The sequence below is a fragment of the Cygnus atratus genome, chromosome 5 (assembly GCF_013377495.2).
Source record: "Cygnus atratus isolate AKBS03 ecotype Queensland, Australia chromosome 5, CAtr_DNAZoo_HiC_assembly, whole genome shotgun sequence".
NCBI classification, from domain to species: Eukaryota; Metazoa; Chordata; class Aves; order Anseriformes; family Anatidae; genus Cygnus; species Cygnus atratus.
Window position 1 is genome coordinate 10,955,285 of NC_066366.1, and position 15,538 is coordinate 10,970,822.

Below are 15,538 nucleotides of genomic sequence, written 5' to 3' on the forward strand. Positions count from 1 at the left end.
TAAGTATCTGACCTCAACTTTTCCAGGTACAGTTGTGTACACAATCAAACAAGAAGTATTAACTTGTATTACTTGATTATTTAAATTCAATCAATTTCCATTCAAACATCTGCAAGTGCTAAAATCACTTAAACATTTATAAGAAAATCCAGAACTAAATACTGTTTAGTATAAATAAACATGCTGGTTTAGTACTGGAGAAAAAAATCTCCTCAACCACATATACTGTATGTTCTTGAAGTTAACTGTGACTCCAAGAGCTAAAATTACATTATTTATATTTTATATGGCAATACTATGCCCAGTAAATAGCTTGGCTTATGACTATGGTTGTCACGAAAACAAGTTTCACAGGGTCCTACTACATAATATTCATTTTAAAATGAACAGAAATAGAAATGCAGACGTACAAGCTGTTGTATATTTTAAAAATACCTAAAAATAAAGACAGGATTACCTGAAGTTCAGGTTCTGCCTGTGTAAAGTATTTAAACTGTTTTCATACTGATCACACTTTTTGGCTTGTTTATCTCTTACACCTTTTCTCACCTGTTCCAGGTGTCTTTAATGTGCCTGAGGTGGTAGAAGGTTTAGTCCTTGGTGTGGTAATGCCAACCTGAGCTGACATGCCCCGTCGCCAGGAACCCGTCTGTGAAATAACAGTGTTCTTCCTACCAGAAGTGCTTTTATCAGATTCATCAGACACATCAGAGGGATTCCTCCTCCATTTAGATCCTGGCTCCATTTTTATGCCACTGTCAGATCCTCCATCTGATTTCTTGACTTCATCACTCGACCATAAGGAATTCCGCTCAACCTGGGAATGCTTTTCTGCATCAGTCTAGGACAAATAACGAATTGTATTAGAACCTTCATAGCAAAGCTTTCTTTTAAGCAGCTTCATAGATGAGAACCATTAAACTGATACATAAACTTAGCAGTCATCTTTATGCACCAATAAACCTAACATGTCCTTGATAAAGAAATGCCACAGTAAGAAATGAACCCCGGAAATGGCATATTTTTTCCAATACACTAGGGGAAAAAAAAAAAAAACACAAAAAACATACAAGCCACCCCCAATAAAATAAAGCAAAAAAAAAAGAGAAAAAAGCACTTGATTTATAAAGGATATATTCAGCTCCTTGCCATTTATAATCCTCCATCTCAAATTTCCCAGGAACCCTTTTAGTGCAATGCCAAAAAATCATTTCAAACCTGTGCAGCTAGCTTTTCCTTGTTCTTTCTGCTTTCCTCTCTCTTGTCTGACAATCTGATCTCTAGAGCATGATGAGGCAGCTTTTTGAACAGATTTGAAGATGTGGAATGCTGTTAATTCTAATCTAACATATTAGGAAGACATCCAAGCTGAAGAAAAATGAATCCCCTACAAATTTCTAATGATACTCATGTCTGACATAAATACACAAATAAGATCATTTTTAAATTCATATTCAGCTCTTACAAACTGTTTTTCCATATTCTTTGCACAGACAGATTGTGCAAATGGAGAATTTTGCTAAGATCAATGTCAAATATAGTCTTCTCTTAAACAAGCTTTTGTCAAATTCTCAGAAGCTCTTAAAATCTATTTCCCCTACATTAGCTTTATCTGTTGCTAATGATTACTATTAAAATGCTCATTGCAGAGTTCTACTTCTCCTGTCAAATGCTGTTGATTAATTTGGGCAAATTTTGTAACACTACAACCAACTATTTCTGCTCAGGTACAAATGACCAATGTCCATGTTTGACCCTCATCCAGGTAAAAATTTCATAATGCTCCTCAAACATGACAGTATCATGAAAGAGCCTGCCAATTCAACACGTGATCGTGAAGTTCTCAAGTAAGAGCTAGTGGTGTATTTTTGGAAGTTGTCGGGTGTCATCTCTTTCTTGCAGCCTCAGTGAAAGACAAGTGTGCTCAGCACCGTGCGGTAGTCATATGGTAATAACACTTTAAAGGAAACTGTGTTAAACACCCTGAAACATTATAAAACTCACAACCTTCTACTCACTTGGGATAAGCAGAAAAGCACAGCACAGGAAAGGATAGATAGTTTATCATGCTTTCAGCAAAATTTTTTTTTTTTTTAAGTTCCTCAAGTACATTTCAAGTTGATGATTTTTCTTACCAGATCATACCATTAATCTTACAGAATCTAGGTGGGGTTGTGGTTTAATTTCTTCTGCTTTTTACTCTACGTGCTTTTTTAAAAGCCTGAAAAACTAGTCTGAGTGATCAATATGTGAAAGCTAACACACACATCAAAGTAGTCTTCCTTCAATCACATAAAATAAGTTTAGGACCTGAGTTATTTATCTATATTTATCTAAATATTGAGCCATTGGACTAATGAGCATTTCCTGAAGTATGGATTTAGATGCTATTTTTGTGTTGTATTTTCCTCATATTATTCAAATGTTGTTTCCCTGACTCTCTGTTCAAAGAGAGCAATTTAGCATAGTCTTGAACGAAACACTGCTTCCTAACTTTTTGTATGGTTGCCAGATTTTGGGATGGCTACCTTTTTATTCACGAACATTGGTAAGTTTGCAATAAATTCACAATTTGATCATTTCAATGTCCTGTGTTGCTCTAAAAACCATCATTTCATGCTAACGTCTCCTATGTTTACACAACTTGGAAGAGAGCACAGGCAAGAAATAACAAATAGCCATCCAACAAAACCACCCCGACATCATCCCTCGTGTGCTTTAATTAGTATCTTGCTTCAAGTACCTTGTCTGGAATTGCCTATTTATCCCGTATGCATGTGAGAGCAGGAAATACACCTACTCACACTGGTAAAGGGCTTATTCTAGTTTTGGTTGACTACAAAACGTTCCTGCACCTTCTGTTTTCCCACTTCACATCCCTAAAAACGGCGCAATCTCAACACAGAAAACTGCATTGCAAGAAGTCTTCTCTCTCTGCTCTTTTCTGTCTTATTTCATTCAACTCTTACACCCACTTTTTTGCAAACTTTTTTCCTCAGCCTTCAAAATGCTGCACACGTACCTTTGAACCCTTTTGGCCAGAGACATTTCTGTTTAATAGTAAACACTGAGAACAGCACAAAAACATGACTAAGGCATCAAAATCAAAACACAGTGAAACCTGGCTTACAATTTCAGCTGAAACTCCACCTACCTAAAGGGCCTGGATTAGGTGAAAGTGGCAATACTGTTTGCTGGAGGACACAACACAACGTATGCATAAGATGGGAACAACGGCTGCCCTCTGATTGAGCTGGGAGGGGCAGTAAGCTCTAGGACTTCGAAACATTTTCACAGAGTTTTGTAAACCTATTCACAAAGCTGTGAACAAATCAAATCCATCTTTGCTTCAGTGAAACTAAGTCATCTTGGTCCAACAGTTTAAAGATGCTGCTCTTTTCTATTTAAAGGACTTGTTTCCTCTCCTCTCTTCTTCTTCTGATCTTTTCAGTATTACGGGAACAACTTAACTTCGCTACCTAACCTCTTCATCTCATTTCAGTTGAATAAATTATTTTTAAATGCCCACCAGGTGTTTATTTCTCCTCACTCTATGCGTATGATATGCCCTTAATAGCATACAATACGCAGTGCTGTGTCAAAAGATAAACTCTTCAAGTCTGTGCAATACTAGGGGAAAACATATAGGTCTCTGAAAGCTGAATAGCTATGGTAGGTGGTTCAGTACTTGGCACAATCAGAGCGATACACACTGATGTGGTAAGGCAAATTCTGGTTCCCATCTCTAGCTTGTTCAGAACTAACCCAAGGGCATCTTCATGGCATTAAGATCCCAAACATGTATTTGTAGTTCCAAAAGGGGACTACAAATATGAATGTCCATGAAGATGGAGTCACTACCAAATTTAGGGCTTCCTTCTCAAAGATGGACGAACTACATCTTCTGGATTTGGGAGCACGCAGCAGCTCTGAGAATCAGTTTCTTAGCAGAGACTTTTTTTTTTCTACTGCATGTCCTCTTCACTGCAGAGATGATTCTGAATAGGTTACTGATTTTATCAGCAGACACCGACATGTTAGGGCTCTCTCCCTTTGATGTGCTTTATTATTTGTCTGAACTCCCAGTTGCACATGTGTTAGCTTCAAGCTCCCTCTTTAATTATCTGAAACCTAACTTCTGTACCACCTCAAAAAGATGTGGTAGCTTAAAAGTTAAATGCCTACTCTTTACAAGATCCTAAGAGGTGGATACCTGAGAAGAAAATTCCACATCCCTTGACAGATGTCTGCCAGTCCTGTGTGGCTCACCACACAGGGGAATGCAAACCTGGGCACAGGCCATCATACAGCACTACAGGTAAGGCAGAAAAAGCATCTATGTAGCACTTGCTATTGTCATGAGCGGTGAGGACTACTTTGGCCAGCAGAAAATCAACCCTGCAAGCTACTTATGTTTATATCACTCCAAGCTATCTTCATTCCCTTGGTTGACAAGAATAAGATTTTCTGTTTAAATGAAAACGAAGTATTTTACGGATAATAATTTGCATTTAACAGTAATACCCAGAATAAATATTTTCAGTCATGAAAACTGATGAGAGAAGCAGGTCACAGTCATGAATTAAAAGACTGTAAACAGAACTTGTACGTCTTGGCTCCCAGCTCCCTCTCCTAATCACTCTCCTCTGTTGTCTGTACAAGCTTCAGCACATTTTCTGCTGCTATGGGTCTGCACTCTCAGGTGCTGTGATAGTTGAGGAAGAGGTGTTCATCAACACAGATTTGGATCTCTTAGAGGTGTTTCCAAGAATCTGATCCATCAGAAGATAGAAGTCAAATGAGTTTCTATTTTTTTCTTAGGCTAATATTTAGTCACGTCTTCTTCTTCTTCCTCCCCCCCCCCCCCCCAAGAGTATTACAATGTTGAGATATTAATAATTGTCAAAAGAGCTTCTAGTGCCTATGTTACTCTTTCTGTTACGAACTGAAAAACACACTTACTAGATCTTAACTCCTCTCAACTTGTACGGGACTTGTATTAGCAGTTTCGAGCACACATGAAATCGCTGATACACAACCAGAGGCTAACTGGAAATCTTTAATGTAGGCTCAAATATGCACTATGGCAAGGGAACAAAGAGTAATATATGCTTGCACCACAGTCCTGTAGGCAGAGTAACACTTCACAGCAACCACACTTCTACATTAAAACTGATATTAAAAGCAGATCTCGGGTCCAGTCATGAAAAGGAAAAAGAATAAAAGAGGAAAGAAACAGAAGAGAATGTCATACATCCATCCCTCTCCTCTACCTGCTACAATGCTAAGTCACTGCGTCCCAGTTGCTTTGAGACATGACACTTGAGACCCTGGAGCAGGTGGGTGTACAAAGAACAAAGAACAAACTTCTTAATCCTGCACTTCTTCTAGTATTTTTTCCTTGGGGGAGGAGGGGTGCTATTTTGAAGAGGGGGGGAAGCAGTTTATATTATTGCAAATCTCTGTACTATGCAGTCTAACTGATGAATGAAGAACTGTTGGGTATCTTCACTTGTTTTATACTATTTGGATGTGTGGAGTCTGTGCAAAATAAGTAAATGTAGGCTGCAGATGAACATAAATTTATCTTACTATGAAATGCTGCCAAAAAATAGAAAGCCTGCAGTAACATGCAGCCCTGGAAGTTTACAATAATGTATTTCATTTACCTAGTACACTTACATTTCCGATGGAAGTGTAAATAATCTTTCAACCTTCACATTGACTTAATTAAATTCTAAGAAAAAAGATGATACCTTTTTCCAGAGCTAAATAAATAAATAAATCCTATCTAATAACGCATGTTTTCTGTACTGCAGACCTACTATGAAGGAAAAACCCATTTGTTGCCATAACACCACAGCAGAGATTCCACAGATTCCACACACACAAGAAATATTCATAAATGCCACATATGATAAGGTGGTACTACTGCTTGACATTGCCTTTTCAGTGACACCTACCATACTGAGGTCTGCGTGTGTTCAATTGTTCAGCTATATAGGGGAAAGGGGAAGGTGGTAAAGACACATCTAAAATATTACTGTGAACTAATTTAAGAATCTGTAGCTTGGTTTTGATATTCCGGGAAGTAGCACGGTATTAAACATTAGTCAAAACAACAATAATTCTTTGCATTCATATTGGTTTTCTCAGTCAGTTTCCAAGTTTTTCAGCCAGAGTTGCTGAAAGGCTGTAGAGACAGCTGCAAATAAGATCAAGGTTACTGCTTACAGGAAGAATATTCATGCATGTAATTATTGTTTTGTCAAGAAATACTATCTGTGAAGAGATGAATAAACACTTCATCCAACTTTAAACAATTGTACAGATTACACAGGAAAATGACAAATATCAACGTTACTCTTCTAAAACCAAAATCTTACCTGTGCATCTAAGTTTTTGCGAGAAGAGGCAGGTGTGTTGGCATAAGAGCTGATAGAAGAGCTGGTGTTAATGTCATCAGTACTAAGATTATCTATGGTGTCACTGATCCCACTGCTGACAGAGCTGCTGTCATCCCAGCTGGAGAAAACGCATAACAAAAGAAGAAAACACGGGTCAAAAGACAAAACATAATTCAAAAGGAAAATTAGTATTTCTCTAAGCCTTATCCTACTGCTGCTTGCCAAATGAAAACGGCCTGCTCATTTTCATAACTTATCTTCATTGCAAATCAAGTCTAAATTCATACAGCTCATTGACTACAGGGTTGCCACAAAGCCTATTCTTTATCATCATTAAGCCGGTAGCACCAATGATGTCATTCTTCTTACTGGCTCAAATGAAAGTTTATGTCAGTAAGCAAATGTGAAAGTTACCCTCAGAACTATGCCTACAGTCCTGGGCAGGGAGGCAGGGAGAAGTGTTGTGGGTAGGTGTAGCATCCACTTACTAAGCCATAACGCAGAGATGGAATGTAAATGTAAGGAAAAACAAAACCAAAAACCACCACTATCTTGAAGCAATGTCTTATACCTGGTTGCTATGTATACCTGGATCATACCTGGTAGATCCAACAATCTGGATCTACCATTTGCAGCATCACCAGTAACAGAATTTTTTAGAAAAACAGAGAGCTGTTTGGAGTAACTGAAAGTTTGAGCGAGTGCCTCTGTCCTTCAGAAAGCACATAATCCTCCTGAGCTGTACAACATATCCTCTGCAAGCCGATACATTAACAACTTCCTATTTAGGACTACCTTCTTCCACTGTGTGATACCTTCAACATCTTCTAGTAACCAAGAAACACGTAACTGGAAGTTTAGGATGTGCAGAATGCCAACAAATATTAAATATATATATAAATAAATTATATATAAAATATGTAACAAATTATCCATGTCTGAAGTGATTTGAATGCTGTAACAGACAAAATCAAAATGATCTAAAATCAAGCCAGATGCTCCATGCCTAACACGCCCTTAAAAATAAGCTGCTTAAGAAGAGATTTACAAACTGGCTTACAAGCGCTCCATCTCCAAGAAAAACAAAGCTAGGATTGAAATAATGCCCTGTGAGTAGCTCTGTGAAGACGTTTCAGTCCACTGATGGATAACTATGGCTGGAAGTGCACAAATACTCACTTCATAGATCGTGCGTGAAGTCTAGTTGCCAGAGCTCATCTCCTGGCCGTTCTCTAGCCATTTATCAGCGTGGCCTCAGACTTTGGGAGCTCTATACACTCTTCCTCATTGTACTTCCTTTTTGCTTAAAATACTGGTAAGCGAAGAGTCTGCAGGTGCAGTTTGCCTATAGGAGCCACTGTAAGCCATTCACAAATGGATGAGGCCCTGAGCAGCCTGATCTAGTGGGTGGTGTCCCTGCCTATGGCAGGGGGGTTGGAACTGGATGGGCTTTGAGGTCCCTTCCAACCCGAGCCATTCTATATGCAATATATGCACATAAAACTGATTTACGTGTTACGTGACTGAACTATGTAAACAAAAACAGCAGATGCCAACAATGGGGACTTGAGGAATCTAGGTCTGGTTTCTCACATTTTGTTCTTAGCTCTGTCACTGACACAATAAATGAATTACGCAATAAATGAATTCAAAATGAAAAGCATTTCATTTTTCTCACCTTTAAAAAACAGTTAGCTATAGGAATTCTAATGACACTTGAGTTATTTTAATCACTTTTTCTTTACCTGTGAATATCTTACGCACTCCCATCTCCATAAGGCAGTTCAGGGAATTTAGCAGAGCTCAGCCAACTTGCAGGAACACCAGTAGCAACAGGGACCTGCTCTGTGTGCCCGCAGGAAGGTTATTGTTTGCAGCTGCTCTTTACTACTACCGTGTTTCAAGTTACAGTCCTCATCAATCTGCCAGCGGGGCCATTTGTGGGAGTTCTCCCTTCATCATCTCCGATGAGCCAGTTGGGTAGCTCAGATCAACAGCTTCAATTAGCCTGGCTGAGTTGGCCTTCAGGAAATTTGGGAGTACTACATGCACCGCTTTGCTGACACAAATCGTAACCTGCAGCAGGACAGCGGTGCTGGGACAGAGACAGAGGGTCAGACACTAGGATCAGCCCCCAAACCTGCATGGTGCCTACCGGGGCTCAGTGTTACCGAGCATTCAAGCAGCATTCAAGCCCCTCTCCTGGTGGAAGTCAGCTCGTCCACACTCCTGTCACTTGTGATGGAATTTCAGCAGCATCCCAGTTAGAGGCAGAGCTCCAGCTTTACACTAAGATTTTCCAAACTCTATTTGATAACTTCACCAACGCTGATTGGGAAGAAATGTCTGTATTACTGGTGATGCTACCTTTTCAAGGATCGCCTTTTTTTTTTCTCTAGATTTGCCTCGATCTGGCTATTTTTGAAGAAGAGTCTGAAGTAATAAAAAGTAGATGTAAAATGAAGTTAAAATACAACCCCAAGTACAATTTGAGACTCCTTGCATCTGACCAAGCCAGACAGCCAGATTCTAGAGAAGTTTTCTTTGTGCTGTTATTTTCTGCTATCTTTCTCAGGATAACAGTGAGTGATGTGCTGACTATGCAAGGAAATCTAGGGAACCTAAAAGGGGAGGACAACAGATTTTTTTTCTCTAGAGTTTAGTGTGGAAAAGTTGAAAGCTTGGAAAAGTATTGAAAGACTTCTTTGAAGCAGCTTTTATTCTTTTAAGAGCTAGCAATTAAATATTTTAAAGTAAAATACTGACATCTATAAAACTTCTGCATTTCAATTTTTAAAAATGGGTCCTATAGGTGATAGTTACCATTATTTCAAAACCTATAATATAATTTCAGTTCCTCGATTTTGTAAGGCTATAAATAAGGTTTAAAAAGTTATTTTAATAACTATATATAAAAAAGCTGCACATTTTCCAAGTTTTGTGTAGCAACTGTTTCTTTTATATTTGTGAACCTATAACAAAATCCTGTAATCCTATAATAAAATCAGGACTGCTAATATTTTCCATGTTTAACCATTTAGTTTCCTTCTTACAGAGATAGGGCAATGGGGAAAAATTACAATACTGTTCCTCTGTGTCTCAGTTTCATCTTTAACACTTAGCAGAATTTTTAAAAGCTTTTTTTCCACAGATAGAATGAATGCAACAATTAGTTCCCTTTTGTCTGCTAGCAATATACAACTCAGTCTTCACTTGTACAAAAGTAACCAAATATGCACTTCAGATATGCATATCTCCATATGTATATTCAGATATTACAAGCTAACTTTTCCAGTATGGGAGACGAAAACATTTTTCTTTACCTTCAGAATGTACAGAAACATTACATTTCTAACCATTCACCACTCTTAAACTATCACGGGCCCCAGTTCAACAGTATCTAAAGAATGTGTCTCATGTTAATCATCAGTAGATTCACTGGTATCAACTGGTCCTACTGACTTCAGTTGGGTAATCTAAGGCATTGTGGAAATATTGAAGTGCCCTTCAGAACTGGTACATGTGCCTAAAGACAAAGGTAGAAACGTGCATCTGAATACATTGATTGCCATGGCCTCCCCTTAAACAATTGCTGGGCTTTAAATCTTTTATGTTCTGATGGAAGCTATGAACAACTCAAACTTTGCATTTTCAAGTTTAATAATCTCTTACTAAATCAAGAAAAGGTCAGCCATTCGGAGGTCCAAAGAGGGATGTCTAGTATTTTGGCTGCTAGAAACTAAGCAACGTGGCTCTTGTAAGCATGCTGATTACACCAAGAAATGATTCGATGCCCACAGCTGCTTTGACAAGATTAAGATGCTGTCAGCTACAAGCAGCCATCTCAGGTTTAAGTTTATTAAATATCACTTCAGCAGGGGAGGCTAAAGGGGTCAGACTTTAGCTAGAAGGACAACGGGACATGATGAGAGAGGAAAGAACAGCATCCTAAGAAATTTAAAATAATGTTTAAGGACTCTGTAACCAATTATTAATGTTCTTTTGAGCAGCACTACAGAAGTTATGAAAGTAGAATGTAGCATGTAGAATTCACTAAACTCTGTAAATAAGATCCCAATGCAAGAATCTGGGAGCAACTCTGCTCTTTCAGAAGCGAATAGCATACGATGTACACCACTAAAATGTAATTTAATTAAAACACATCTACATTTAACGTGCTGTTGATGAGGCGTTATGTTAAAAGCTCTTCACCCCAATAATTCTCTCACCCTGTAATACCAACACAGTGTAGTACACACTGCTCCACGGGCACATCTGCATGCAGGTGAAGACTGCTGCTTCACAAGGGGACAGCATCTGTCTCCCAGCTGATGCATCTCTATTTCACGTTGCTCTTGAAACAACCTCAAGCCCTCTGCATAAATTAGTTCACTTTTACCTTGATTCAGTGCCTTGATGGTTGAAGCCGAATGAAAAGCAGCAGAATGGGGAACCCAACAGCCCTCATAATTACAGCGTGCTTGGCTCCCAGAGCCGTGATAACGTCTTTGTAATTTAGCTGGTGCAATTTATGATTTCTGATGTCAGCAAAACTCCACTCAACCATAACCTGAAGCTGGAATGCCTGGGCTTTCCTTTCTCTATTTGATCAATCACCTGAAACTTTACTTTGATTACAGAAAACTACATAAAATTTTAAAAGCCTATTATATAGGGAAATCATACAACCACCCACTTAAAAACCATTACCACTACTGAAAACAGGTGATGTAAATGGAACAGACAGCTAGTAATGTTAGGTTTTCTTAGATGAGATGTATCTGAGGGCATAGAGAAGTTTTAACCAGTGCCAAATACTGGGCAGGGATGGGGACCACCTGGAGTAACCGCTACTCATGTCTCAAGTGCAAAGTACCTGTCACCATCGCTGTGAAACTGCCCGTGCCCAGTAAGGGGCAGCCTGCTGTATATGATCATTGCTCACCTTTGTCAGTTTTAAGTTTTAAACATCTCTCCCAAATACCTCAGACGCTGTCTGATGCTTTAAATTTTCCAAATGAAAGTATTGTATGCGGTAGGTGGTACCTAAGGGTTTCTGACATCCTGACAACTTCAGCCTAATAGAAGCTTGGTTTTCCCTCACTTTTCTGTGGAAGGCACAGCCTCATCCTCCTGCCCTCTCTCGTTTTTGCAGTAGAAGTGGGTTTTCGTTTCATCAGAGCTGGTTACCCAAAGTACACCAAGCCGCCTCCTGCTCCCTAGGAAGCCAAGCACCCTCACTTGGAGGGAGCGGGGCTCCGGGGAGCGTGAAATGTGCCCTTCCCCTTCCCAGGCTGCTCACTCTGATGTGAATAACATCATTGCCAGTACACATCGCCCACATAATGCACCAGGTCAACTGCTCAAAGCTGCTTTTTGAAACAGGTTTGCAAAGCGGTTAGGCTCAGACTTGTATTTTTCTACAGTCTATCAGCACTTTCCCATCTTGCATAACAATCATCCACGGAATTGGCTCTTCTTTGTCAGCCTGGACAGCACGTGAAACCAGCCCGCAATCCTCAGGACATCCACCCTCACTGCAGAAATCTTCTCCATTTGCAAGTCCAAGGAAGAAGTGTCATTAATTTGTTAGAGGCTGAAAACGCACCCTTTGCTGTGGATGGGTGTGGATTTTTACTTCTCTGGCTCTTCAGTCAAAACCAAAATTACAATGAGCTGCTGAAAAATACATTTGTCAAAGACAGGGCCTTGGGGCTCTACAATATTTCAACTGGAAACATGGTAATTATGCTCTTCTACCTAAAAATTTAACTATTTATTAGTTGATAGGGGAACAACAGCAACAAAAAGGTCAAGGTGTAAAAGGATTGAAACTTCCCAGCGTCTTCAAAGAATTAAAAGGAAAAATTAAAATGCCAGAAAAAATGTAATTACACTATAAAGTGAGATACTAAATACTGCAGTTTCCACTGTTTTCTTCTGGGATTTCCTATAATACTGACATCATCGTGTCAGAAATCCAAAAACCATATACAGCTTCTTACATGGTTTTCCTTTCAAATTGTTATAAAAGGTGACAAATAAGTGTTTGTAAAAGAATGAATGGAAATCTACTCTGAGAGAATTGGATTTAGTTAATGTATTTCACAGGGTTATTAATCACCCACCTTCCCCATGTCTTAATTATTCTCTTTTATTACATCTCATCATAGGTATTTTAAAATAAAATGTTTTGTTTCTAACCAAAGGTAGAGCTCAGGGACAGCACTGTTTCCATGAAACACCTTGAAAAGTGAGACCATGAGAACTGAAAACCAAAACAGGAAGCATGAGTATAGACCATTTCCAGCTGTTTTCTTCTGGAGCAGAATCCCACCCTTTTAATGATATATTTGGTGCACCGCTGAACTTCTGTGTTGAGAGCCATTTAGACCATTTTAATGTTCAGTGACCATTTGGTTCACCACCACCACGCTGAAATCCAGCACCCTGTAAAGTTCTGTTTAGCATTCATTTAAGATAACATTTCAGGTTTCACATTTAAAAGACCTATTTGTAAAAGAAAACAATTATCAAAAGAAAAGTATCAATTAGTGTCAAAAATGTTGGGGAAGAAAAGACTTGTGGAAGCTAGAAAATTGCACGTGCACTTGTTTAATCTTTTTATATCTGTGCTAATAACCTTATAAAAATAACACCAGATTTTATTTTGCCCTTAAAATTTGACAAGTCTTTCTCAAACTTCAAGTGAACACAGCTTAGCGGGCACACATAGGAGCTGCTAAAACCAATTAATCTCAGGGAGTTTACTGGTTGAAATGGTCTAAAACTTCACAAAAGCAATCTGACTTTCTACTGAAACTAACAGTCTCAGGCTCTAAAGCAGAAATTCCAATGGTAACTTCTTTATCTACACAAATTTTGCTCCAAGACTCTTCAGTTACTGTCTAGAGTCACTGAATAGAGCAGTCGCACAACTGTATTAAGTTGCAAAATGCTTGACTGGTGGAACTTGTTTTTTGGCCATTGTTCAAAACGATTGTTCCTATGTCATTACACAGCCTTGGGGTGAGGTGATAACTCAGTGCAAGGCACTGCCTTTGACCCAAATACTGGATGAACACTACCTCACAGCTAGCTCTGAAGAATCTAGCTCGAATGCTCCAACCAGCTACCAACCCTTATTTCCTGGGTTCATCAGCTACAAACCGTAGTTTTGGCCTCTCTGCCCTTTGGCTGCTGCTGTCACCTATTTACTACTCTATCCGAAGCCCTCCTGTGCAGAGGAGCCCAGAGCAGCCCTACAGTGGGTGCACAATGCATCCTTGTGCTGCTGGGACATTGCCCTGCAGCTGGTGGCACGTTTACCTCCCTGCGTCCAAGGCACTGGGGCTGGTATTCGTCCCTCAGCGTATCTGTGCAACTCCATTGCCTCTAGCTGACTTAAAGCGGTGAAAGCTGGCAAGAAAATCAGTTTATGTGCATCGCAGTAAGATCAGCGTTAAGTCTTGCTCATTATCATGTAAAAAGTATGCTTCGTTTGTTACGTCTTTGTTTCCAAGACAGCAAAAAGGGCTGAGAAGAAGTCTAATATAAGTCAGAAAACCGTGTTTGTGCACAGAATCTCTGCTGTTCTCAAGAAATTCCTGTGAAGTGTACACATGCCCCAGCGATGAACCGACAGGATGCCCACTGGACAAGTCAAAGCTGCTGAGGACACTGCAGTGGCTGGCCCAGCTCCCTATGCTCCCCCTTGCTGGCAGCTGTGCTGAGGGAGCAAGGAGTTCACTGGCAAACGCCACGGGGACCCGCAGGTGTGGATCACAGCCGCAGCACGCCCTTCTCTCCCTGTCAGCCAGAGTCCGGCCTGTCGGGGGCTGCCTGAGCCCCCAGAGCTGCACTCAGATGCTGGGGGCACCGAGTGCCTCCCTGAGAGCAGGGCTCACCTCGCCCACTGCAGATACCCGCGGGATCACACCGCCTCCCAGCTCAAAGGCACTATTTGAGTTACGGCTTGGAGAAGGGGTGGCACTTACTGAAAGCACGAAATGTGCTTTCTGACACAGATCTTCCATCTGATAGTCCACTCCGCACTGAATGGAGCTGGTGAGGGCTGAGCAGATCACAAGCAGCTACTGTTACCTGGCAGTCTGCTTCGGGAAACAAAGGAAAGATTCATGGCTCCAAAACAAAATAAAAACGGGCTGCCTGAGCACAAAGAAGGAGAAGGAGAGATTAGCTAAATTCTTCGAGGACTGACGTAACTAAACAGGGGAAGGAAGGGAATGAAGGATAGCGTGGAAACAAAAACATGCAATGGGCATTTAAATTCCCTGCTGCTGAGTGGGCCCTGGAGAGCCGCCCCTGGCTGGCCCACCTGCTGGGGAGCCCCTGCGGCCACCAGCCCGGGGCCAGGGCCACCAGCCTGGCGCCAGGGGCCACCACTTGCCCGGGGCCCCAACAGCACAGGGGCCCCAGCCCGGAGAGGTGCCTGCTGCGCACACCCACGCAGCCCACACCTCCAGCGGCTGGCAGGCAGAAGATGGCTCCTTCGCCTCCCAGCCTGGTTTGAATTCCTCCCGGCTCTGTGCTCCAGCAGTAAGTAACGCGAATGAGAATCTTTTAAGGTCTGCACACTGTAATCCTGGAAACACGCAGGCATGAAATGAAGAACTGATCTCTGCATGAAGACTTGGAGTAATTTACAGTCACTGTTGAAGCTCTTCATTATTCAGAATACACCATAAAGCTCCTACATAAATCAGTCAAGGCAAAAACCTGTGCACAGGAAACAGATTGCACATGCGAGAGAAAACTGCTCCTCTCCACCCGGCAGCATCGCTGGCAGCTAAGCCCAGGGGTAGGAAGCAGGCAGAACCTACCACTGTTCTCCCATCGGAAAAGGAGAAAGACACAAAATCTGTCGCTCTGTAAGTATTACAGCCTGCTGGCGTATCTCTTAAAATGCAGCTGAACTTGGCAATAAAAGGTGTCAATTTGGTCACAGAGCATAGCACCATCCCTCAGGAAGCTAAACCGCTGAAAAATGACTATCGTTATCATGCCAGCAACTTCGCAAAAAAAAAAAAAAAACAGACACAATCAAGTGAAATGTTTCATTCTTTGTAATGTGGAGTTGTGTGCACTGAAGATGTCAGCTATGACTATTT

The 15,538-nt window shown here is 40.6% G+C and overlaps 1 protein-coding gene across 1 annotated transcript in view; it reads right to left on the reverse strand.

Annotated features, from left to right (window-relative positions):
- The window catches only part of NAV2 (neuron navigator 2), a 233,111-nt gene that overhangs the window by 47,477 nt on the left and 170,096 nt on the right, over positions 1–15,538 (reverse strand). Inside the window, exons 13-14 of the mRNA XM_050711116.1 lie at positions 6,387–6,525; positions 550–841 (exon numbers count right to left, since the gene is read on the reverse strand). Of these exons, the coding sequence (XP_050567073.1) occupies positions 550–841; positions 6,387–6,525 (431 nt within the window). The remainder of the gene's footprint in view (positions 1–549; positions 842–6,386; positions 6,526–15,538) is intronic.